The 25,852-nt window shown below is 38.4% G+C and overlaps 1 protein-coding gene across 4 annotated transcripts; it reads left to right on the top strand.

Moving 5' to 3' along the window:
- The first annotated feature begins 5,406 nt into the window (after nucleotides 1-5,406).
- Nucleotides 5,407-23,304, top strand: paqr3 (progestin and adipoQ receptor family member 3). 4 transcript variants are annotated; one of them, XM_012962038.3, is made up of 9 exons: nucleotides 5,407-5,590; nucleotides 6,878-6,985; nucleotides 8,184-8,392; nucleotides 9,727-9,889; nucleotides 10,210-10,365; nucleotides 14,022-14,219; nucleotides 14,495-14,585; nucleotides 15,770-15,918; nucleotides 22,079-23,304. In XM_012962038.3, the coding sequence occupies exons 3-8, from the start codon at nucleotides 8,208-8,210 to the stop codon at nucleotides 15,910-15,912; spliced, it is 936 nt and encodes a 311-aa protein (XP_012817492.1). In that variant the 5' UTR covers nucleotides 5,407-5,590; nucleotides 6,878-6,985; nucleotides 8,184-8,207; the 3' UTR covers nucleotides 15,913-15,918; nucleotides 22,079-23,304.
- Nucleotides 23,305-25,852: the final 2,548 nt, after the last annotated feature.

Below are 25,852 nucleotides of genomic sequence, written 5' to 3'. Positions count from 1 at the left end.
ACAATGATTGCTTGAACCATTCCTCCTATAAAAGGAAAGACTGATAATCAAAGTAATAGTCTCACCAGATAAAGTAAATGATGGTTATATAATTGCATTGAAGACAGGATATAAAGAGTTTTGGTTTTTTTTTCAATTTAAAAATGTACTTATAGCACTAACATCCGTGAAGAAGGCCCATTACCATGGGGCATGGTAATGGTAAACATACAAACTTGTAGACTACAATGCACTGGATTAAAACAATCCTAGGACCCCATTGCTGCAATGCACTGCACCACTGTGCTCTCCATATAGAGTAGTTGGGAAAAGCAGTAAGGGTACAGAAATTTATTTGCAATGTGTTTAGAATTCATTGACTGTAACTATGATTTAGTTAATTCAAAATGCTTCAGTCCTTTTTTACTGTCTCTCCCAAATAATGCTCAGAAATGTCATGGGTTCATCTTCACTGGCAACAAAAAAAAATACCAATAATAGTAAAGATTTACATTTTGTTGTACAGTTAAAAGTCTAATACTAATCAAATTATAAAGGTTCAAAGAGAAGAGCTTGATGAACCTGTCAAGCAGCCAGTAACAGAGAACTTTTACTACAGTGATTATACATTAATTTCAAGGGCTGAGAGTAGGTGGCAGATTTATTGAAGGAGAATTCTCTTTTTTATTTTATAAATGATCATTTGATGAACAATCATTAAACATACATCTACATTATGATACAGCATTAACTTTTTACAAGTCTGTGAATATGAAAGAAGAAAGGAAGATCACTGTATAAAAGTGGCTACATCAGATCTGTACTCCAAGGTCAAATACAAATCCATGTTCTGGCTCACTTGTTACCATGCATGTCTACGTAAGTGTGTGCCGCAAATCAAATGCAATTTGCCATCTATATGGCATTCTTGGCGCTTAACATTAAAATGACACCTGTGTCTGAATTTTAGAAGCTGCTTGTATTGACAACGTCCTGCAGTGGGGACCCTGAAATTTTTGGCAACTTGAAGGAAGTAGTAGCCCTGCATCAATATGCATGATTTGGAGCAGAAGATGGGGAGCACCAGCACCAACAGCAACTAATAAGGAAGTGCAAGGAACATCTTAAGGTGGAAGTACCTAATGAATGGTGTCAATATTAATTACCTTTGTTTTACTATATCTTATAATACTGCATATAAATGTATACACAAATCCTAGTCATAATTCACAGCAAAAGCCCCTTATATATGTTTGAAAATGGGTGTTATAAAGTCATCTCAGCTTTACTTTGATAAATAGACAAAACAATATTTACTTTATCATAAAAAAACTGAGGAGGAGGAAAACAAATCATATAATTTTAGGAAACTTTAACATAAACTACTATGATTTTTCTGCCAGCAAAATAAAACAAACGGAATTCAGAAATCAGAATTTTCTTTCCAGCTTTTCAGCAAAAGATTGACTGGATAATAATGAATGAAAAGCGTAGTAGCTTCCTGGCAGACATAGCGAAACTATAGATGACCTATATAGATGACCCTGGCAGACATAGCGAAACTATAGATGACCTTCATTGAACATGCTGCTCTCAATTACGACATTATAGAGGGTTTTCTTCTCCCCATAGAATTTTCTACTCAAATTGTTATATCTATGCTCAACAAATGTTATTGTTACAGTTATGACTGATGGTGATAAATATATCTGCCTTAAATCTGGTTCACTGTAACATGTATCATGTCCTAGACTTAAGACTTCCTTAGAACACGGTGCTGTATTTAGATGCTTGTTTTACTTAGTTAAATGTACATATTTTTGTACTTAATATTGTGTAAATTTTCTTAACACATCTGTGACACTGGCCACATTTAGAAAAACCCCTGAGCACCCTTGGTGCTCATCAGAAATTCAGTTCAAAGAGCAGCGCTAGGAGGTGCACAGCAGCCCTGTGGTTACTGCCTGTGGCTTGCTGCGGCCTGCACCTCCTGCTGCTCCATACATTGCATGTCTATCAAGACCTGTCTGAACATACCCCAACATACTCTAACAACCACTTCCTTAGGAACCTCCCTAAAATCAACCATCCACCAATTCGGACATTCTTTAGGGATCTGATTTATCAAATGGTGAAGTATATTTAACCAGAACAGAGAACATGTTTCCAGTGCTACTGTGTCAACTAGCTAATGTGGGTCAGTGCCACTGAGGGATACAAATTAGGGCTGAACCTCATGGATGGTTGTCTTTTTTGGACCCAAATTAACAATTACACTACTCCATAATACTGCAGAAATATACATAGTTACATAGGGTTGAAAAAAGACCAGAGTCCATCAAGTTCAACCCATCCAAGTAAACCCAGCACACACAACCCACACCTACCAATCTATACACTCACATACATAAACTATATATACAACCACTAATACTAACCGTAGATATTAGCATCACAATAGCCTTGGATATTCTGATTGTTCAAGAACTCATCCAGGCCCCTCTTAGGCTGATGCCAGACGTGGCGTAGGGCTGTATTTTCGCTAAGCGTTTTTCTGTTTGCTGAAAATATCAGCCCTACGCCACATCTGGCATCAGCCTTAAAGGCATTAACAGAATCTGCCATTACCACGTCTCTAGGAAGGGCATTCCACAACCTCACTGCCCTCACCGTGAAAAACCACCTACACTGCTTCAAATGGAAGCTCCGTTCCTCTAATCTAAAGGGGTGACCTCTAGTGCGTTGATTGTTTTTATGGGAAAAAAGAACACCCCCTATCTGCCTATAATCCCCTCTAATGTACTTGTACAAGTAATCATGTCCCCTCGCAAGCGCCTCTTTTCCAGAGAAAACAACCCCAACCTCGACAGTCTAACCTCATAGCTTAAATCTTCCATCCCCTTTACCAGTTTAGTTGCACGTCTCTACACTCTCTCCAGCTCATTAATATCCTTCTTAAGGACTGGAGCCCAAAACTGCACTGCATACTCAAGGTGAGGCCTTACTAGGGACCTATAAATGGGCAAAATTATGTTCTCATCCCTTGAGTCAATGTCCTTTATTTGCTTTAGTAGCCACAGAATGACACTGCCTGGAATTAGACAACTTGTTATCTACAAAAACCCCTAGATCCTTCTCCATTAAGGATACCCCCAACAAACTACCATTCAGTAGATAGTTTGCGTTTATATTATTTCTACCAAAGTGCATAACTTTGCACTTGTCAACATTGAACCTCATTTTCCAGTTTGCTGCCCACTTTTCCAATTTTTTCAAATCGCTCTGCAAAACGACAGCATCCTGCATGGAACTTATAGTTTTGCACAATTTAGTGTCATCAGCAAAAATAGAAACAGTACTCTCTATGCCCACCTCCAGGGCATTAATAAACAAGTTAAAAAGCAAAGGACCAAGGACCGACCCCTGTGGTACTCCACTAACCACACTGGTCCAATTAGAATATGTTCCAACAGCCATATGTGTGGCTGTTGCTGAAACTGCTTCTAGAGACAGTTTGAAATAGAGCTGTAAGTGTTCCATCTTATGGGAAAACATGCAATTTTTAGGAACCACACACTTTGAAGTACCCACCCCTACCCCATGCACACACAATACCAACAGGTTGGAAAGAAAAGGCTGCGGTGTTTTTTTACTTAAGTTTTTTTTTTTATATATTTTAACATATAATAAATGTATATAACATCATAACTTACTGTACCATCTGTTTGTATTACAAACATTAAACCAACTCCCCCACAATCTTCCTAGATTCTCCTGAGCCAAGTCCCTATCACCTTACCAACTTCCCTTTTAAATTACCCCTGTGGATCAGAATTAAGCCACCCTGCCACAAGCTTGGCCCCTTGACCCCTCATGTAGGACACGATCCCACACAATGCAGTAACCAAATTGCCAACAAAAACAAACGCAAACCAACGTCCCTGGCCCAATCCCAGGTATGCCGCCAAATCATCCTCGGTACCATCTCAGACCAAATCCATTAAAATTAACTTGTCTCCCAAGCCCAAATGCATCCGCCTCTGTTGCCGCTCCAATCCAAAATGAGTGAGTCCAAAAATCCTCTGGCCTCACCCCAAACACCTACAAACCCTTCCTCAAAACACTGTCCTGCAACCCACATTCATCCTATGGCAGCACAGCACTAGCACGCACAACACCCTGAGCACCGGTTGGGAGGATGCTGACCAGCTGTTGATAACCTGCACAACTGCCATTTTGTCAGAGCAGAAAACAATCCTCCTATTCCTCAACTCCTCTTCCCAGACAAACATTGCCACCACAAATGAGAAAAACTCCAAAAAAAAAAACAGATTACGCACTAGACCTCTGTCTTCCCAGCCAGATACGCACATGAGCTGCAGAAGCTCATGTCTACAAGATTCTCTTTAAAGCTCTATAAGAAGTTCCCCAAGATTTGAGAAGATAGAAAACTGTTTTCTGCATTGTGTGATTTTCCTTTGTTTTTGTTGTGTAACTAATATGCTTTAAAGGGGTGGTTCACTTTTGTGCTAACTTTTAATATATTATAGAATGTCTTATTCCTAGCAACTTTGCAATTTGTCTTTATCTTATTATTTTTACAAATTTACAGCTAAAAACTATTGCTCCATGATCTTACAATTTCATTATTAGTGTTACATTTTATTACTTTTCTTCTTTCTATTCTGTTCCTTTCCTATTCATATTTAAGACTTTCATTTTAACCACTTCCTGGTTGCTAAGGTAAACAAGACCATAGCAACTAGATAGCTGCTGCAGCACTACTTTTGCAGCACTATTAAACGTATTGCTGAAAGGATATTGCCTTATACTTCTCACTGTATTCACACACTGTACACTGTAATGCTTGTGCAACAATGAGTGTCATGACATGCTAGGGGACTCTTACTGCTGCAGACACAAAATGCAGGTTGCACAGTATGTTGTGGAAAGCTTACTAGTGTCATAGAATGCTTAGTGCCACAACATGTTATGAATTGGTGGGGGCTACTGTATTTTCTTGCATTTGATACTGCCATTCTAACCATGGAAAAGGCGTGTGTTTATGAAATGGGCGTGGCATGAAGTAGGCGTGGCATGAAGTTTCACCACACCCCACACCGAAGATTTTTTTGTCCCTCTTTGGAATTTTCAAATGTTGGGAGGTATGCTACAATACTATATAACTTCCCCTAAATTTGCTCCTTAGCTTTACAACTCCCAGCATTATGGTTACTATTACACATTTTACTGGAAAACAACTAAAAAGAAAATCTAAAATACTCAAACAGGCTTTTTGTGCTTTTAAAACTCTACTCTACTTATAACTTTGGAGTCATGCAGAAGCAACTCACTTGCTAACCCTTTCTTGTTTTCCAGCATATAAAACAATACACTATTCACATTCTGTCTACTCAGCAAAGGGAGAAAAGGCTGTTTCCTTGTTCTGCAAAGGAGGCTGACGCCAGCTGAACACGCCCCCATCTGACATCACGCTCTGCCTATCACATGGGCGTGACGTCACGACTTCCTGAAACCGAGTGTAGAATGGTGGTGCCGGAGAATTGAAATGCTGAAACTGCAGTACTACAGAAGGAAGGGATTACAGGAGGTGAGGGCTGCCATGAGGCGAGCGGCAGTTGGAAAGCATTGTGACAGGACGCATGGGGGCTTCTGGTGTGGTCTATTAGAGCTGCTAAATTGTATTGTGTATAGTGCTGCTGGGCACAGTGTCGTGTGATGTACAGTGCTACTGCGAGAGGGAAATGTGATCTCATGTCTTGTTAGCTTCTCCATACATGTATATTGCGCTATTTTAGACAATCTGGATGTAAGCCGTTATTTAAACCAGTGACTGGCAGGGCTGTAACTATAGAGGAATCAGGCCCTGCTACTGCTAGGTGCTATAGAAGTGATGGTATATAAACTAATGGGTCCCTGACTGATAAGCAGTATGAAAATATGCATATACATACACACGCAAACATATACAGGTATAGGACCTATTATCCAGAATGCTCAGGACATCAGGGTTTTTAAGATAAGAGATCTTTCAGTTAGGGATAACATCAATATATTTACTTAGGGACCTTGAGGGCTCTGGCACATGGGGAGATTAGTCGCCCGTGACAAATCTCCCTGTTCGCGGGCGACTAATCTCCCCGAAATACCATCCCACCGGCGAAAATGTAAATCGCCGGTGGGATGGTATACGCGGCGGTGCGATTTCACTGAAATCGTGCCGCCGCGTATGCCATCCCACCGGCGATTTACATTTTCGCCGGTGGGATGGCAATCCGGGGAGATTAGTCACCCACGAACATGGAGTTTTGTCACGGGCGAGTAATCTCCCCGTGTGGCAGAGCCTAAAGAGTCTGTTTAATTATAGCAGATAAAAAGAAAAAAAAGTGGAATTATTTGATTAAAATTTACTCTGCTTGGAGTGCACAGTGTAATGCTTAGTGCTTTGGGGGGCATGTAGTGTAATACAAAAGGCTGCTAAGAGCACACTGATATGTACTGAAATGCTTGGGGAGAGCAGTACGATAAGCACAAAAAATTAGTCCAGTACAATGATTAGTGCAGGGTGGCATAAGGGTTGCTGCAAAAGAAAATAATGTACAGCGCTGCAAAATATGTTGGCGCTTTATAAATAAATGTTAATAATAATATGAAGCATTCAGAAAGAAAGGCAGACAAGCTTTTTAGATTTAATGTCGAAAGTTATGGAATTTCCTGTATGGTTATATGAATGTATAATGCAGACATGCTTATTTTTATGGATATCATAAAAATTTTTGTTTTTCCATTATTTATAGAAATAAGAATATCATTACATTATTGGATATGAACATAGTTAATTACAATTGATTTTGTCTGTATTATGTCCAATCTGTAGCTGATCTAAAATTCTCAGCATCCCTTTAAGAACCCAATACAACTGGAAGATCACTGGTTGCTTCTGCCTGCTGATGTCTTTGGGACTACAGTCGCCCTGATTAAAAAAGTATAATACGCTGAACTTTATTTCGTACTTACAGGTCTACATTTCTGTACTTATAGATTGCCTCTCCATTTAACTTAAGTATCAGTTAATGTTTATATCTTATTTGGATTGTTGGTGGCATACATGGATTTATATAAAGTTCACAGTGTTTCAGTACTTCCAGTAAAGTAAACATCTTTTAAACTAGGTGCTACCAATAGCCAAGAATAATATTTTCTTTCACATGTACTAAATAAAGCATATATTTTTAAGTTAAAGGTTCCCGGTTGCAGCTTTGTTTTGGTGAGATAGAGATATACATTGACACCTAAAACAGCAGATGAGTCCCTTGTGTATAAGTTAAAAATTCCTGGACCCAAAAAAGGTCTGGGAAGGATCTATAACCTTTTAAAGAGACCAAAGAATGGACAAAAATCCCTGCAATGGAGAAATGGGAAAAATGTCTAAATAAAGGCTTTCCTATGAAAGACTGGCAACAAGCAATAACCAGAACTCAGATATACAAAATGCATAACGCACCAAGAGAACTTTTACAAAATGTTATACAATTGGTACCTACCCCCCTTAAAATTGTCAGATTTATCCAGGAACTGTTAATACTTGTTGGGGATGTAACAAAGAAATAGGAGATATATTACACATAAGAAATATTTTGACATACAGGAAGCTCAAAAAATATGGAAGAACATTTCTGGCTTTGTCACATTGTATATATTCTCTGCTGGCATATTTAACCAGGTGGACAAATACCTGAAATTACTGCCATCTCCCATTAAATTTGGTATTGACCGTTTCCTTCCAGCCCAAAGTACTCCAATATTCGGGGATGAAATGTGCCATAAGTACCAGTGCTGTCATTTATTTCTCTTTTAAGTGAATGAAAAACCCCAGTGGGTTTATGTAATAAAAGTATTCTTGCCAACTTGTAGAACCTAACAACCTCACTTGTTGGTATGCTCTGCAGCTTATTGGTACATGTAAAATAGAAACTGCCTGAGGGTATATGCCTTGAGTACTATGCAGGGCCTAGACTAGACTTTATTCCTCACCAGTGGATTGTTATTCAAGTAATGTAAATGGTCTGTCATGTAAAGGGACTATTTAATGTTCAGTTAAACATCAAAGTCATTTTAAGTACAAGTTATTTAATTATTAATCACATTTGTTTAAAAATGTTTCTTTGCAATACTTTGTCCAGGTTTAAAACACCAATAACTGCACAATGCATCAGAAGCTGCTAAAGAGCGTCCACTACATAGAGCTTGGAAGTTACCAGTATTGGCCTGTCCTCCTTCCCCGCGGTATCCGACTCTACACTTACGAACAGATTCCTGTTTTCCTCAAAGATAATCCATATATTACTGATGGCTACAGAGCTTATCTTCCATCCAAATTATGTTTAAAAAGGTGTGAAAACTGTTTATATAACAGAACTTTATTGATTTAAGTATTGTGCTACGGAAATCTATACTGTGGTGCTTGAAAGTTTGTGAACCCTTTAAATTTTTATATGAATGTGACCTAAAACATCATCTGATTTTTAAACCCACCAACATCCAAGAGCCCTGTATGGTGGAATGTGTTAAAAGTCAATGTGCAGGACTAATCGAATTGCAGCAAACATTTAGTTGCAGTTATTGCTATTGGGTCACACCAGATACTGATAGCATGATTCAATTACTTTTGTCACAAGCAGATATATTATTGGATCTTTTTTTTCAATTAATACATGACCAAATGTAATAATTTTTATTTTGTTTAACTAGGTTTTCTTCACCTACTATTAGGACTTGTTTGAAAATTAGATGATGTTTTAGGTCATATTCATATTAAAATATAGAAAATTTTAAAGGGTTCACAAACATCACTCTTTAGGAATGTACTGAAAATAGGTTGAGTGGCTTATCACCACACAGACACACAATGGTGCAGTGTCAGAACCATATGCCAGTTTTATGCATGTAGAATTAAAGGGATTACAGGTGTACTCTTCATGTTTGTTTCTAAAAACTAGGTGTAAATTACTGTAATTATTTGGGGGTAGAATCTACACTTCTGCATAAATATAGTGACTGACGATTCTTGATATACCTTTGGAGTAACATAATATCCTCTGAAGGTTCATGGCAAGAGTGATACTACTTTACCTGATACAGCTGCTTACAGCATTATTTGGTAAAGAGGCAGGTAATATCAGACAGAACTGAGCAAACAAAATTCCTAATCTTTTACAATTAATTCAGTACTTTATATGGAGCGTTTTATGTGCCTGAGTTCATGAAAAAAAAAAGTTAAAATGCCTTCTATTGTTGTATATCTGTGCCCGTTAACTTATAAATGTTTCTCTACATTAGAGAGTATGAGTAGGCAAGTGGCAACAGGAAATTATTTATATAGTTTTTTTTAAGTAGATCTTAGTATTGCAAGCATATGAATTCCCTTTTGCAGATGACTGGACTGTTGCTATGCATGCTTTATGCAAAGGTAGTTGTATGCCTTAATTCTGATTTGATTACATTGCATATTGTCATTATTATCAGTAGTCTGCATGTGATGGACCAAAGGGCTTTATGTAGGCACTTGCTCCGGAATGCAGATTTCACTATGTCGTCTCAGTATTTCAAGAACAAACAGGCAAAGCTCTCGCATGCATTTACAGTAAGTCATTTTTAATGAACCTGGTTTGCTGCATGGCCTATTCCTATAACACTCTCCTATATTTGTTTTTTATTCCTTTTCAGCCTCTTCATTTTGTCTAATGAAACAGTAAATATATGGAGCCACCTACTGGGCTTTCTTCTCTTCTTCAGTTTAGGTGTGTATGATATGATGTCTGTGTTGCCATCTGCAAATGCATCCAGGGAAGACTTTGTTATCTGCTCCATTTGTCTCTTTTGTTTTCAGGTAAGCTAATATAATAAAACAAGCTCTTTCTAACCTAATTACTAAAGCAAACTGGAAACATTTTGGGACCGGCATCCACACACCACAGTCTGATACAGAATCTTCATGACATAGACATAAGGATGATGTGTGTTTTGATCAGTGCCTGCTCTGCTCAAAAGGATTTAATAAGAAAACAATGTATTAGTAAGATTTAAATTGCAGACTTTTATAACTAGATTTTTTGTTATTGTCATAAAACTAATAATTGTTTTAGACTTTAGTTTCATTTTCTCAGACACACGCTGCACTATGTTTTAATATTCTGTATTATTCCTCAGGTCTGCATGTTGTGTTCAGTGGGCTATCATCTTTTCTGCTGTCATCGGTCGGAGAAAACCAGCCGTCGCTGGATGGCATTAGATTATGCAGGGATTTCTATTGGCATCTTGGGCTGCTATGTCTCTGGGGTGTTTTATGCCTTCTACTGTAACAATGTAAGAAACTTTTTTTTTTTTTTTTTAATTTCAACATGGTTAGTAAAGGAAAGCATAATTTTTCAACCTTAAATCCGGAAAGCCACCATCTCTAGTTTTCAGTGCCACAGGCAAAACTTTATTCTGTTTTTGAGAGCATTATTTATTTTTCTAATGAGCATTGCTGGGAGCTGAGGTCCATATAATTTACATGAGTGAATTTTCCATATAAAAAATAATGAGTAATGGGGACATTTGAACTGTTGGCTTCTGTGTTTTCTGCTCAAATATTCTTTGTCAAATGCAGCTGCATTTTGTACTTCACAAAAATGGTAGCAAAATGCCATCTGGAGATTATTAGAGATTATTAAAGGGGAACTATCGTGAAAAATGATTTTATATTGAAAACATAAAGTCTAGTCAATCATTTTAAGAATTTAAAGCTTTTAAAAATCTTGCACTGTTACAAAGTTATGGCTGATTATTGAAGCAGCCTTCCATCCCACACCCTCCAGAATTCCTGGCTGCCTGGCCTGCGTCAGTGACAGAGCAGAGTGAAAGCTGATTTGTTGTGGCTTGTCATGAGGCCACACCCCTCAACAGTAAACATGTGCAAAGGGAAAGTAAAGTAATGGAGTTGGGCTGGGCTGGGTGCTGATTAATTTGCATTTGTACATATAACAGTAAAGCAGCTTATTGTTTATATCCTCATATACACAGCACTTCAGGCTCCTTTGCATTTGCGTTTTGTGCTGCCCACCAGTAGCCCTAGATCAGCTGCCAGTCACCCTCCTGCAATTTACACATCCAGATACAAATCTGAGTCTGAGTCTAATCTGTCTGACCTGGTCAGTCTGTAGCATTAACTCTGCTATAGCTATATATCCTATTGATTAGCTTACATGCATATAAAGAGTGACTACAATTTTATTGCCCAAACAGTAGCGCAAGTTACTATTCCTACGACATTTATTTATAAGTTAATACAAAAAGCAAATTGTAGTTTTATAGAAGTCTTTTCCAGGTTTTCTATCAGATAGGAAACATGGGCAGGTGGGGGTTAAACCGTAGCTGTCAGTCAAGAATGTTTGGACCACTGCCACTCCTCTCAGCTCAGAACACAAGCTGCCTGTCAGTTAAGCCGATTCCCATTTATGATAGTTCCCCTTTAATTTTAATCTTTGCTTTGGGAATGGAGGGTCTTAGTTAAAGGCCACAGTATTTGTTAAAGGGGTTGTTCACCTTTAAGTATACTAGAAGCAATTTGCAATTGGTCTTCTTCAAGAAAAGGAATAAATAGTAACAATAACAAATGTAACCTCACAGAGCAATTGTTAGGCCACTGGGATCAGTGACCTACATTTAAAGGACATGTAAAGCCTACATTTGCCTACAATGTATATCAGTTAGGCACACCTCCCCCACCCAAATGGCATCATTTTTACGGCATATATCCCCTCTGTTTGCTAGCACCATCACATTTTCCTAAAGCAAATAGCTTTCAACCGGTAGCCATTTTCCCTCTGATACATAATCACTTACATTTAAATCTGCAAACAGCATACACACATACCCTTATTCAGCATACATTTCACCAGGAATACAGGCTCACACAGACAAAACTGTCTGATAAAAGTTCTGCTTTGTTTGAGCACTGTAATGGTAAAGCTGAGCTCAGGAGAAAAAAATTGAAGCAGACAGCTAGAGCTGAGTTTCTATGGGAACCAGCAATGCCATCTCTTTACTGGCTGCTAGACTGGAGGGCGTGTTTAGTAATCTGAGCTTAGAACAACTGAGCATGCCCACAAGCCAACAGCCAAAGCAAATTCCCGAGGGAGGGGGGCCAAGTGGGTTTCAGGAGGAGAAGGAAATCTAAGTGATTAAGGAGATGTTGCAGCCTTACTATTAACCTCTGCACAACCAGTGTGGCAGGTATTGAAAGATTTCAAAGAGGCTGTTCACTGATTAAATATTTGTTTGTGGGGTTTACATGTCCTTTAAAAGTTGAACAGAGTCAGAAGGAGAAGGCAAATAATTAACCAATTGAAAAGTTGCTTAGAATTGGCTGCCTTTTGCTGAGCTGAGGCAGCTTTTGAGGAAGTGGCGTGAGGCCACAAAACACCTCAAGCTTATGGTCCACTTATATACATTCACAGTCTGTTTTAATGGATTAAATAAATAGTGACTTTTATTCCAGCATTGTTGGGTGCTCCATATATTTTTCTTGAGTTATATGTTTGCATTGAAGAATCTGAAAGCCCTAACTGGGCACTTGCTTATGTTTAAACATAATTTTTATTGTGAAGTTTTTGTAATTCTTTGGTATTTTGAACCAGACTATACTATATTTTACATCTTTTCAATTTAAATGTTTTATTTAAAATATTTGTCAGCATGTACCAAATACAGTTCTGTGTAACCACTATTTGTAGAAGGTTAGAGAGCACTGCAGAAAATATAGGTGATGCTGGATACTAGGTAGGGTCAACCACCTGTCTGGTATAGGGGCTAGTGACACATACCCATCCAAACATACGTCATCAGAAGGTCAGTAAGGATGGTAAATCCTGCAACTTCAGAAAATTGATACACATAAGTGATTTTTATTATTATTAGGTATTAACCAGCCCTGTCACACTGGCCCAGACACAGAGATTTGGCTATTGTCCTCACAAAGCGAGCCATATGTTATATATAGTCAAAAGTAAAGTTTGGTTTTCACCGTTAGAGATATGACCACAAATGCTGCATACTGTGTAGAGTGAATAGTAGATCAGGTAACTATGAAACAAGAATGAAACCCAAGAGTATGATAAATCACATTTATTACTATTATTATTAATACAGTACAGGCACTTAGAGGAGATGCTTCCTCCTGATCCTCCGCCATTGTCCACCTGCTTTCTCTGGCTCCCCCCCAGCATCCACATAGTTTCTCCTGATCCACACCCCCCAGCATCCACCTACTTTCTCCTGACCCCCCACCCCCCTATTATCCACCTGCTTCCTTCAGCTCCCCCCCCCCCATCAAATTACCCGCTGACCACCAATGAACCAATGATAGGGCCCGTAATGTTTAAAGGGGGCCCGGGCTAAAAATACTGTATCACGGCCGCCCATTTAAAGCGAGAAGTGTCCGGGCCCAGGACGTCTTTCCCCCCTGTGCCCCACCCTGATGAAGGCCCTGGCCACAGCAGGTTTGCGCCCAGTGAATGGGATGCAGACAGTGTATTAAACCTTCACTCTGGAAGTAACGCCATGCTTACTCTGAAAGCGCTAGATGCAACTTGGATCAAAACGCATGCCCTATTTTGTCTGTTTGACAAATGCAGCAGATGCAACTTGTAGAACAGGTTGCAACCATGTTGGAATTGTAAGAAAACTGCTGCGTTATTGGTAAAAACAGAGCAATATGTGTCTTTACAAACTGCACCTGTTTTCTTGAAAAAGTCCTATAGTTACCTGTAGTTGCCTCTTTGTTGCTGTTCTAACATTATTTTTAAATTTTTAACTTGCTTTTAAAAAGTAAGTGAGATCGTATGTGAAAAAAAAATTGTGATGCTTCAGGTGACACACATATTTTTCCTGTAGTTCCTGTAGTCTGGTATCAAATATATTGATAATATTGTCGTATCAAATATATGTCATATTGATAATATTGTCTCTCTTTTTTCCAGTACTGGCGGCAAGTGTATTTAATCACTGTTCTGGCTATGATTTTGGCTGTGTTTTTTGCTCAAATTCACCCCAGCTACCTCACCCAACAATGGCACAGGCTGCGCTCTGTTATATTCTGCTCTGTGTCTGGCTATGGAATCATTCCTACAGTGCACTGGATCTGGTTAAATGGAGGTGTTGGAACTTCGATTGTCCAAGTATGTATCAGACCCCAAGAGTGGTAGGAAATGAATAAAATGTAAATCAAGTAATTGTGTTAAGTATAAAATATATTTCTTGTATTGTATATTTCACGTTGATAGCATATTGTAGCTTATTTAAAAAGAACAAGGCGTGTAAAGAATTAAACAAACAGTAAATGTCCCACTCAAGGTTACTGCTTGGCTGTTAGTAACTAATCATTTATTACTTAAATCAAGATTTGTGATGCCATTTCTGTCCTCTTCTTTCTTTTCCATTCGTTTTATTGCAGGAATTTGCTCCACGAGTAATTGTCATGTACATCATTGCAGCGGTTGCTTTTCTATTCTACATTTCAAAAGTGCCAGAAAGATATTTTCCAGGTAAAGAGAGAGATTCACTAACAGCCTATCAATATAAAATAAGCAGCATTTATGTGTATTGCTGTCACTGCATAGTGTTTTAAATATTCCTTAGTCATTGTGTTTTTAAAGGAGTTGTTCACCACTAAATATTCTGGTATGGTGCTTAGAGCATACTATTCTGCAACAATTTGTCTTCATTTTTTATTATTTATTTAGCTTTTTGTTCAGCAGCTATATGATTGTTAGGGTCAAAATTATCTTAGCAACTAGGCAGTGGTTTAAATGAGAGACTGGAGTATAAACTGGAAGATAAGTAATACAAAGTGACAATAAAATTTAGCCTCAGAGCAAGTTTTTTTTGCTGATTGGGTCAGTAACCACAATTTGAAAGCTAGACAAGGAAAGCAAATTAAAAACATTATAACAAAATAAAGACCAATTGAAAAGTTTGTAAGCATTGGGCATTTTACAAAATACAAAAAGTTGATTTAAAGATGAACCCGTCCCTTTTAGATGGTACAGTACTGCTCACTAAAACTGCCACTAAAATTAGCTTGCAGTGGGAAGTAAACATAGATTTACCCTATGTGGTCTATTTTAGGCAAAGAGCAGAAAAGAACATTTTCCAGCTATTCATCTTGGCAAACTACTTGCATATGTTTGATGGTTTTAGCAGCCACATTGATATAGTGGAAAGATACATTGTAGCAGAACGTTTCAGGGCACTTGCTACTCTGCTATTTATGACCAGGTACGTGGAAAACAGGGATTCAGGAATGTGAATGGTGCACAAAAAACTTTAGTTCTCCTATTTGAGTGAGTAAGTTATAGGCAATTCCATGAAAAGTGAAATCAGAATGTTCTGTTTTTATTTTGTTTAAATTATAACTTCTGTGCTGTCAGTAATGTGGTTAGTTTCTAATAACACTGATAATGTATATAGTGTTATAGTAACTTTTTTTGCACATTTAAATGCTGCATAATATAGCCCCTGTCAAATCACCAAGCCTGCTGCCAAACTAAATTTGCTCTTAGACTATACCGTATGTTAGGCAGGGAGATTTTCAGCCTGCTATATTCTAACTAGCTGAGGACTCCTTTCTTTGTCTCCCACAACAGCATTTTTCAGATGACATGCAAACTGTCTGATAGCCTAGGTGTCTCTTTTCTAGAGATAATGAAACATGCAATTCTTTTTACAGGACAGCTGAACTACCTTGGCTCAAGCCATCAACTGTGGCATATACTTGCAGTCGTAATGTTGTATTGGTGGCATCAGTCGACAGTGTACATCATGCAATACAGACATAGCCAGCCCTGCCCTACACATTCAGAAATCTTTTAAATGAAGGTAAAAAATATATGCAACAAACATTAACCTAAGCAAAATTAAAGTTCTCTGTTTAACCCTTTAAATGCTACAGAACATAGAATCTACGTTCTGTGGATAAAAGTACCCAAGTGTCACAGAACATAGATTCTATGTTATACATTACTTCCGGGTTTGGGAGCGGAGGAGCAGCTTTTCAAGCCACTCTTTCCCCCAGCCCCTAGACAATGAGCAGAGGTGGGTAACGAGTGGCTCCTGGGGCGCAATTGCCCAGGGATCCCATAGGAAACTGCTGGCACATGCTTACTACGTGCCTGCTGTTTTCTGCTCTCCTGCTTCCCCCTTCCTGCACGCCCACTCACTGAACCAGCATAGGAGATGTCTCCTGTGGTTCCTGGGCCCTTCTGCTTCCCTCCTGCAATCTCCGGCCTGCTTTTTCCCAGGTTAGTGTCACATACACACACAAACACACATTTTTTCACACATTCACAGCACTCCTACTTACTTGGACACACACACACAACACGCATTTTGGCAAGTGTACACACACACACAATTTTGCAGATTTTTTTTTTTTTGCCTGAAAAAAAATGTTTTATTGCCATTGCAGATAGCGCAGCCGCTAACCGTGCTGCGCAATACCTTTAGTATTTTTTTTTGGTGTGCATTTTTAGTAATTTTATTGCATATGTGTTATTTGCTTGATTTTGTCCATAAAACTCATTTGCCCAAGCCAAAATACACAAACTGTGATTCTGACTGCAGATTTCACTAGGTGGAAAAAATAAACTGATTTTAGTGATTTTGTTTGGATTTTAGCAATTTTATTGCATTCCGCAAAGCTTTGTGATGATTTTCAGAAATTTCATAAAAACCGTTAAGTTAACATAGCTTGGTAGTTTGCAGTTGAAAGATGTATTTACCCATTTTTGTTTTGTCAGAATGTGTCATTTTGGAAAATATATGGTTTTGTAGGATCTCTGTACTGTTAGGGGTTCCTTATAGCACATAATACACAAGTCGGAAGCTTATATTGTACTTTCAATGCACTAACTTCCTTTTGGGGCCTCTAAATGCCAGATACTTTGGTAATCCTATGCACAATAGGAATCATATTTAGGATGTTTTTTTTTTTTTTTGTACCTAATGTTATGTGGGAGATAAGGTGCTTGAAAGTGGAAGGTTTGGTGCAATTTTCAGGTATTTCATCAAAACCGCCAATTTTGAGAAAGCATTACGACTCTGTAGTTTGGAGTAGAAAAACATGGGTGCCCATTTTGAATTCACCCGAATGTGTACTTTCTAAAAATATATGGTTTTAGGGGGTCAGTGTATTTTTTTGTGTTTTTACCCCACAAAAATGCAGTAAATGTGTTACACTTTCAGTAGCTAGAGATCTCCGGGGCAATTTGTTTGCACTAACTTCTTTTGGAGTCTCTAAATGCCAGATACTTTAGTAATCCTATGCACAATGGGCATCAAACTGTTCAGTGGACCCTTGGCTTTCATATTTAGGATGTTTTTTCTTGGTACCTAATGTTATGTGGGAGATATGATGCTTGAAAGTGGAAACTTTGACGGGATTTTTAAGAATTTTCATTATTTTTTATAGAAACTGCTAAATTCAGTAAAGCATTGCTGTTACTTAGAAGTTGAAAGACATGGTTACCCAGTTTGGATTTGGCAGAATGTGTACTTCTCAAAAATATATGGTTTCCTGAGGTAAACCTAATGTTCCAGGATTTTTGGCTTTGGAATCATAAGTATTTTGTATTCGGCTGTAATGCTTTAAAAATTTGGTAATTTACTGCTGAGCGTTTTTGATCTATAGAAGTCACTTTCAGGAGACAAGAGGCTTTTCAAATCAGTTGAATTTTTGTCCATATAATAAAGTATGTTTCTGGTATAAATTCTTATATCATACAAAATTTTGTATTGAAATTTTGTATTGGAAAGCTCAGGTTCTCCTGAAAAAACAATATATAGTTTTCCTAACTAAACTAAATCCCCCCTCCAGTAAATGCCCCTAAAATAAGAGAGCACAGAATGTTGACAAAATGTCTGGCACTGGGGGGAATTGAAATGGGAAATTCTGCTGGCACTTAAAGAGCTAAACCATAAAGTATTTGCTAGGTAGCTAACACTTGCATACTGAAGGGATTGTTTGTACATTTATTTTAATGTAATTAATTGGGCCAACTATGTTAAAGTCATTCCTTGTCAGCCAGTTTTACCAAGTGTAAGTAGTTGCACTTTTTATAAAACACTGCAGGGGCCGCTGAAGATGGGAATAGTGGGAGCTACAAAAAGGAGATTGGACAGGAAACCGGGTACCCAGAGGAAGCCCACGTAGACACAGGGAGACCGTATAAACTCCTTAAAGATAGTGCCCTGGCTGAAATCTAACTAAGGAACCCAGAAATGCTACCCACTGAGCCACCATGCTATGTCAGAGCTGACTTAACCTATTCAAGTTACTTTGACTGGGAAGAAGTTTTGGAGTAAAAATGGGTGTTATTTTTACACAGCTTTTTAAACTAGAATTATAAACTCTGCTTTACATTCATTACACAGCTTGCAAATATATAAGATTTTATTCAGTATAGCATGTGTGTTGATGATGGTAATTGGTGTATTCTAATTACACAATTTGATAAATATGCCTTGTCTGGACATTCTCAGAATTAATTAATCAATATAGTTATTGTATATAAACGATTAACATTATTTGTGTTCTGTAACCCACATCATTTTGCTTTCTTATAAAGAATATTAGAAGGTAGACTGAAACTGTGAGAGTGTACAAATTACAGCAAATAGCAGCTTTCACCTGATGGGCATTTTCCCTCTCCCACATCTTCAGTGACATTTACATCTGTAAAAAGCACATGTGCTCTGTAACGTTCATGTAATAAAGAATACAGGCAGAACTTATTTTCTATGGAAAACCAGCAGTACCATCTCTTCATTGGCTGCTAGACTGAAAGGTGTGTTTGGTAACCTGAGCTGAGAAGAACTGAGCATGCCCAGTATTATTTGTGGGGGCTTACATGTCCTTTAACCGTTTTACTGCCGACGACGTATGGGATACGTTGTGGCAGAAAAAGGGCTTAACTCATCGGCAGATGAAGGATTCTCTCTGCAGTGGCGGCATCGTCGCAGGACTGGCTTACAAGCAGCAGACGCGGTCGCGTCTGCTGCTTGTTCCTGATTCCTCCTTCCCCCCCAGCGCCGGCCCACTGACTTCCTGGTACTGGACTGCAGCATGGAGGATAGAGCAGCGATCTGATCTTCAGGACAGGTAAGGCTAATTTTTTTTTTTTTTTTTACACTTACACACACTTGCATACATTTATACACACATACATTTACACACACTTACAGCACACAATTTAGCTATTTTTATTTTCATTTTTCACACTTATATACACTTATATACACACTGTCAAACAACTTTTACACATGTACACAAATGTACACACAAACACTTAGTTAATTTTGTTTTTTTTTTTAAATTTTACCACTTTGTTTTCAGTTTCTTTTTCTTAAAAACTGTTTAGTTTGACAGCGTGACTATTGGATCAGATATTCTGACCACTAATTACAAGTCGTGTGACTTATTTTGTTGTTTCACTGATTTGCACAATTTTTGTCGTTTTATCGCATTTTTATCCTTGTATAAGTGTTCCTAATCTGTTTTTAGCATGGCTTTGCCATGTGTAACTTTGGTGTACAGAAATAACTTTACCTATTTTAATTCATCAGAATGTGTACTTTCCAAAAATATATGGTTTTCTGGGGGTCTCTGTATAGTTGGGGGGGGGGGGGGGTTATGGCACATAATACGCTGATGGGGCTCTGTGTGCAAAAGTTGATTTGGCAGGCGAGAAATCCATATGCGCTATCTTCATTTTGGGGTCAGTACATACTGCAGACTTTGGTATATCTATGCATATTGGACATCAAACTGTTCAGTAGACCTTAGGTGTTCCTATTTGAGGTGATTTGCCTTTGTACGCAAGAAATTGTGTGAGATAAATGTGGCAAACTGCAACATTTTTAGGCAATTTTCTGAAATATCATAGAAACCAATAACTTTAGGAAAGCTTTGCAGATTGGTACTTTGGTGTAGAAAGGACTCTTTACCCATGTTGGATTTGTCAGAATGTGTACTTTCCAAAACTATATGATTTTCTGGGGGTCTCTGTATAGTTAGGGGGTGTTATGGCACACAATTCGCTGTCAGGGGGCTTTGTATGCAAAAGCTGAGCTGGCAGGTGAGAAATCCAAATGTGCTATTTTCATTTTGGGGTCAGTATATAGCACAGACTTTGGTATATCTATGCATATTTGGCATCAAACTGTTCAGTAGGCCTTAGGTGTTCCTATTTGGGGTGATTTGCCTTTATCTGGTCTTTATTAAGAAATTGTGAGAGATAAATGCGGCAAATTGCAATATTTTTATGCAATTTTCTGAAATGTCATAAAAATCTGCAAACTTAGGAAAGCTTTACGGCTTGGTACTTTGGAGCAAAAAGAAATGTTTACCCATTATAGATTCGGGGGAATGTGTACTTTACAAAAATATATGGCTTTCTGTGGTGAGCGTACTTTTTTGTAGCATCCCACATAAAGTAAATGTGTTGATTTTGCAGGAGCTGAAATGATTGATCATATGGGGGTATGTTCCCATTGGGGCCCCTACATGCCAAATATTTAGATAAACCTATACATATTGGGCATCAAACTGTTCAGTGGACCCCTGGTGTTCAAATTTAGGGTGTTTTATCTTGGTACCTAATGCTATGTGGGAGATAAGATGCTGCAAAGTGGAAGCTTTGAGGGGATTTTTGGAAATGTCATCAAAATTGCTAATTTAGAAAAGCTTTGCGACTTGGTACTTTGGAGTAGAAAGACACGGGTACCCATTTTAGAATTGGGGGAATGTGTACTTTCCAAAAATATATGCCTTTCTGGGGTGAGCATACTTTTTACTAGCTTTATCCCACATAAATGATGTAAATGTGTTGATTTTGCAGGAGCTGAAAAAACAGAAATGATAGATCATATGGGGGTATGTTCACATTGGGGCCCCTACATGCTACATACTTAGGTAAACCTATACATATTGGGCATCAAACTGTTCAGTAGACCCCTGGTGTTCATATTTAGGGTGTTTTATTTGGTTACTTTATGACCTGTAGGAGATAAGATACTACAGAGTGGAAGCTTTGAAGCTATTTTTTTTTTTTTAAATTTCACAAATTGTGGAGTAGACAGTCAGTTGTGCCTATTCTGGATTACCCTGTTCTTTCCAAAAATGTACAATTTTCTGTTAGTGGAAAATTTGAGTTTTTTACCTATACAAGTGAGAAATCTCCATAAAACTATATATATTTGGTATTGGCACATTCAGGAGACATGGGACCTTATATTATATTATTATATTATGCCCTTGTAGCTGCCATGGCCATGCACTTGTGCAATGCAGTAACAGTTTGCATTGTATTTGAATTGTATCGTAATGTGTAAGTTTGTTTTGCTCCTGCACAGAGCCCAGCACAGCAGAAGGGATGACTGGGACAGGGGGCAAGATGGCAGCAGAGTGCTGACTTGAATAGTGCATTTTTTCTCTCCTGACCTGGGGTCTAAGATTTGTGATTACACTGGGCAGTGCCTAAGAAATTGGCATTACCTTAGAAATTAACCCGTTTGTTTTATATTAAGCTCATTTGGGAATGGTCTTAGAAGGTGGTGTATGTCAGTGGTGGTATTAAAGAAGGTAGTGTAAGAAAGCTGGACATAGATTTTTCAGTAATGACAGATAAACTCTGATGCAATCACAATTTGATTTTTCAGAAGACCTATTTGGGCACCTCCTACACAGGCCACGTGTACAAAATTGATTGAAATTACAAATCTCTGCAACGTGTAATTCATCCTTCTTTTATATCAATGTACTAGAGATGAGCAATTAAGAGTTGTGTAGTTACATGTAGAGAAGCAGCAAATAAGCTTAATGAGGAATTATCAAATATGTAGCTGAATAACAAACCATATTTAGACACAAGTTACATATTCACATTGGAGTTTAGTTAACCAGAAACTTGCTAAGCCTTTTACATTTGACCCTAATTTTTGTACTGGAATTTATTTAATTTTCTGCCTCTTTTCCTTCTAGCTGAGGAACATGTGTGCTGAGCTGTAGAACTTCACTCTGTAAAACACATTGGAATTTATTCCATTGCATTATTCTGGTGGAAAACTGATGATTAAAGATGCCGAGGATAAGGAGTAACGTAAAAAAGGGTTACTATGCTTCCTGTGACATGCTTTAAAAGGAAACTGACACATGGTGCTACGACTGTGACTATCACCTTTGGACTGAAAAGAATGTGCAATTGCTGCTTTCAGGGAAGAATAGTATTAGTGTTATACTGACTGACTAAATATGTGATCTTTTGCAGACTGCTATGGTCAAGCATTCCTTTTCTACCTATCTCTCTGAACTTCTAGCTATAAAGCTTATTCAGTGCTTCAGAAAACAAACTTTGTGCCAAGGTACATTTGTTATCTGCCATAATATGCATGCATTGCTTTCAAGCTGTTATAATTGTGAATGTTTACAGATGGAACATAAGGTATTGTAAATAATCTGCATCCCATTATATCCATGGCCCCCCACTTTTTTTTTTTTTTTTAATAACGAGCTGAAATCTTAGATGGAGAAAGTCTTGTGTGAAACTGTGTTTATCTACATTTAGACGTAAATGCAAATACATTGCTGAAATGTCAGATTTTAAATTAGAATAAGAGTAGGCCAGGCGTGACCAGAAATGAGTATGATGTCTTGTGTACGAACTAAATACAATGTACTCTCAATAGTAATGTCACTGTTTTACAGAACAAACTTTAATAGCTAGGTTAACCAATTTTTAGGTTTAAAGCCCTGGTTCAGTACATCCTGTATCATACTAGGAGACTGCTAGCTGCAAAGTGTGTAATAGCAGTTAGATTTGGGCAGGAAACAATAGCCAAAGTGCAAAACACAGAGTGTTTGATAAATAAGGCCTTTATGGTGTTAAATATTTCATTCTTAAGCTTTTAAGTTTTCAGTTATTTTTATGCTGAATTGTCATACCTCACTTTATTGGAGAGAAATAAATAGAAATGAATGAATTGTCGATAACAAAAGCATTCATGGGAATGGTAAGAAATAAAAAAAAAAAAAAAAAAGACTATTCAGTCGACATTTCAGTCCCTCAAATTAACCTTCCAAGACAAACCTCACACTGTTCCCAAAGGGTTTATATAGCACCAGTGCACCAGCCACTGCTGACATCATAGCTCAAGTTAGGTATGGGTGCCTGTAAGTGTCAGCATAAATAAACATATTCTGTTTATTGACATCCGTATAGATTAATCTTTTGGTGACTCAGTGATTGAAATAGATCAGTTCAGATCAGTAAACATAAACTTGTTTTAAAGGAGAAGGAAAGGCAAAGCCAAGTGACTTTAATCGCTTACAGCACCAGCCCAGGGTAGCAGCGATCGCTTCCTCCTTCCTGATCTATCGCGCGCGCATGCGCAGTAGAGTGAAAAGCCGAACTTTAACAGAGAAGTCGGCTTTTCACTCTACTGCGCATGCACTTGTCCGGGACAATTGGCTGCAGCGCGAGTAGGAAGAAGGAAGCGCTTCCGACAGGGGCACCAGCCCGGGGTACAAGGTAAGCGATTTAAGTCACTTGGGGGTGCCTAACATTTTGGCACCCCCAAGTGACTTAACCTTTCCTTGTCCTTTAAATGCTTTACATGTACCATGTACTGCCCCTTACAAACTTGTGCATCCTCTCTAAGAATAATGATCTTTTTTTTATTTGTAGCTGTATCACCCAGCCCATGGATATATATATGGATATATAATTTTCAAAGTTGTGCTAAACACAACGATTTTAGATTTGTTAGGCAAGACCATGTCTGCAGACGCCTAAGCATATAGGAAACAAACTAAAATTTCTTCGTAGAAAACATTTTTATACATCATTATATCAGTGGAAATTAATTTTGTTACTGGAAATGGGATTTCCTGGTTTCCTTAATCTTAAAGGGGACATATTTTGTGAAAACAGTATTGTGCCAATGAATTGCAGTCATCTAAATATATAACGAAAGTGCTTTAAATAGTAGTGTTTCATGCTGATTTACTTAAAATTTCTCCAAAAGCCCCACTAGCACCACCCATCTGTTGCACTTCCTGCTGCCTCCTTTCTTAGGCTGTGCAGTGGGGCTGGCAGCACTCTGCACTGTAGAATAGAAACCAATCAGCAGCTAGACTGACCTGATTTGGAACAGAAGCCTGTCTTTGCTTGTGTGATTGTAGGGCTGTGGTTGGCTACTCCCCTTTTACAGTGCTTCTGGCAGGGATCATTAGGACACACCCACCCCCTCAATTAAAGACAGGGACCAGAGAGGATCTATAGGGACCTCCAATAAAAGAGCTTTACAGATAGTATTATGTTTTAGACCAAAGTGAAGCCAGCACTATATATTATTCACAATTGCCTACAAGATCGTATATGTACATACTATATGTCGCCTTTAAAGCCTGAATTTATGGTGCCTAAGGCCCCTTAGGAAGTCAGTTTGCTGTGTGCTTGTATTCAGGCAACAACGCAAGTCACATTTCAAGTGCTCCCTGGAGTTAAATTAACACATTATTCATACTTTGAATAAAAGGACAACTACATTTCCACTTAAAGCAGGGATCCCCAACCAATTTTTACCTGTGAGCCACATTCAAATGTAAACAGAGTTGGGGAGCAACACAAGCATGAAAAATGTTTTTGTGTTGCCAAATAAGGCGTGTGTGACCTGACAGCCTACATGAGGCTCTCTTAGGCAATACACCTGGTTTTTATGCAACCAAAACTTGCCTTTGGGCCAGGATCTTAAAAATAAGCACCTCCTTTAAGTCCACTGGGAGCAACATCCAAGGGTTGGTAAGCAACATGTTGCTCATGAGCCACTGGGTGGGAATCACTGGCTTAAAGGAGAACTATACCCTCGGGCGCAAAAAGCACCCCTAACTATCACTGCCTAGACCCCCCCTCACCTCTCCCATATCACATCGTTTTTAAGTTTAATGTCTGTCCCTATAGCTAACCGCTAGCTAATAATGCAGAGTAGCACAGCTGCCTACCTGCCCAACCTCATCTTACCAACTGAAGACACTTCAGGTCTCACCGCCGACACCTAACCTGCTTGTGCATGCGCAAGCAGGTTCGTATCAGCGGAGAGACCTGAAGTGTCTTCAGTCGGTAAGAAGATGTCTGCGAGGTATGCGGCTGCGCTTCTATGCATTTTTATTTAGCGGTTAGCGATAGGGACACATTAAACTTAAAAACAATGCAATAAGGGAGAGGTGAGGGGGGTCTAGGCAGTGATAGTTAGGGGTGCTTTTTGCGCCCGAGGGTATAGTTCTCCTTTAAAGGCAGGGCAGAAATCCACCAGAATAATTATATTTACTCAACATTCTCTTCTAAGCAGTTTTTTAAAAATAATTTTACCACTAAGGCAATAATAATGTTTTAGCAGCTATTGGCATTCTGGCAGCCACAGGTTAAGTAAATAAGCAGGAGACTTTGCCAGTGAAAAGCCATTCTATTTCTGTGGCTTTGTGCATAGCCAGTTTCATAACGCTTTCTAAGAGCATTTTTATAAACACCTGTATATAATTTTGCAACAGAAATATCTTTTGATAACACTGTGCTGCTGCTGGTTACAGAATTAAGGCACACTAGGGCAGAAGCCTACACCTTAATGAATGTGTGGCAAGTCAAGTAAACTAGCCAAGGAACCATCAAATTAGTAAAACTTCATAAGACTTTAGAGCAAACCTGTCACCAACCATTTGAAAGCTTATTGTGGACTGGGGCAGCCTATATCTCTAGATCCA

Source organism: Xenopus tropicalis, chromosome 1, assembly GCF_000004195.4.
Source record: "Xenopus tropicalis strain Nigerian chromosome 1, UCB_Xtro_10.0, whole genome shotgun sequence".
NCBI lineage: Eukaryota > Metazoa > Chordata > Amphibia > Anura > Pipidae > Xenopus > Xenopus tropicalis.
The sequence above is the reverse complement of the archived record's forward strand: the minus strand, read 5'-3'. Positions and strand labels throughout refer to the sequence as shown.

Bases quoted from the DNA above. Each gene is read 5' to 3' on its own strand.
- paqr3 (XM_012962038.3), top strand. From the start codon at position 8,208: ATGCATCAGAAGCTGCTAAAGAGCGTCCACTACATAGAGCTTGGAAGT. The intron at 9,890-10,209 runs GTAAGCTAATAT...ATTATTCCTCAG, and splicing joins TTTGTCTCTTTTGTTTTCAG to GTCTGCATGTTGTGTTCAGT. The intron at 10,366-14,021 runs GTAAGAAACTTT...TCTTTTTTCCAG, and splicing joins ATGCCTTCTACTGTAACAAT to TACTGGCGGCAAGTGTATTT.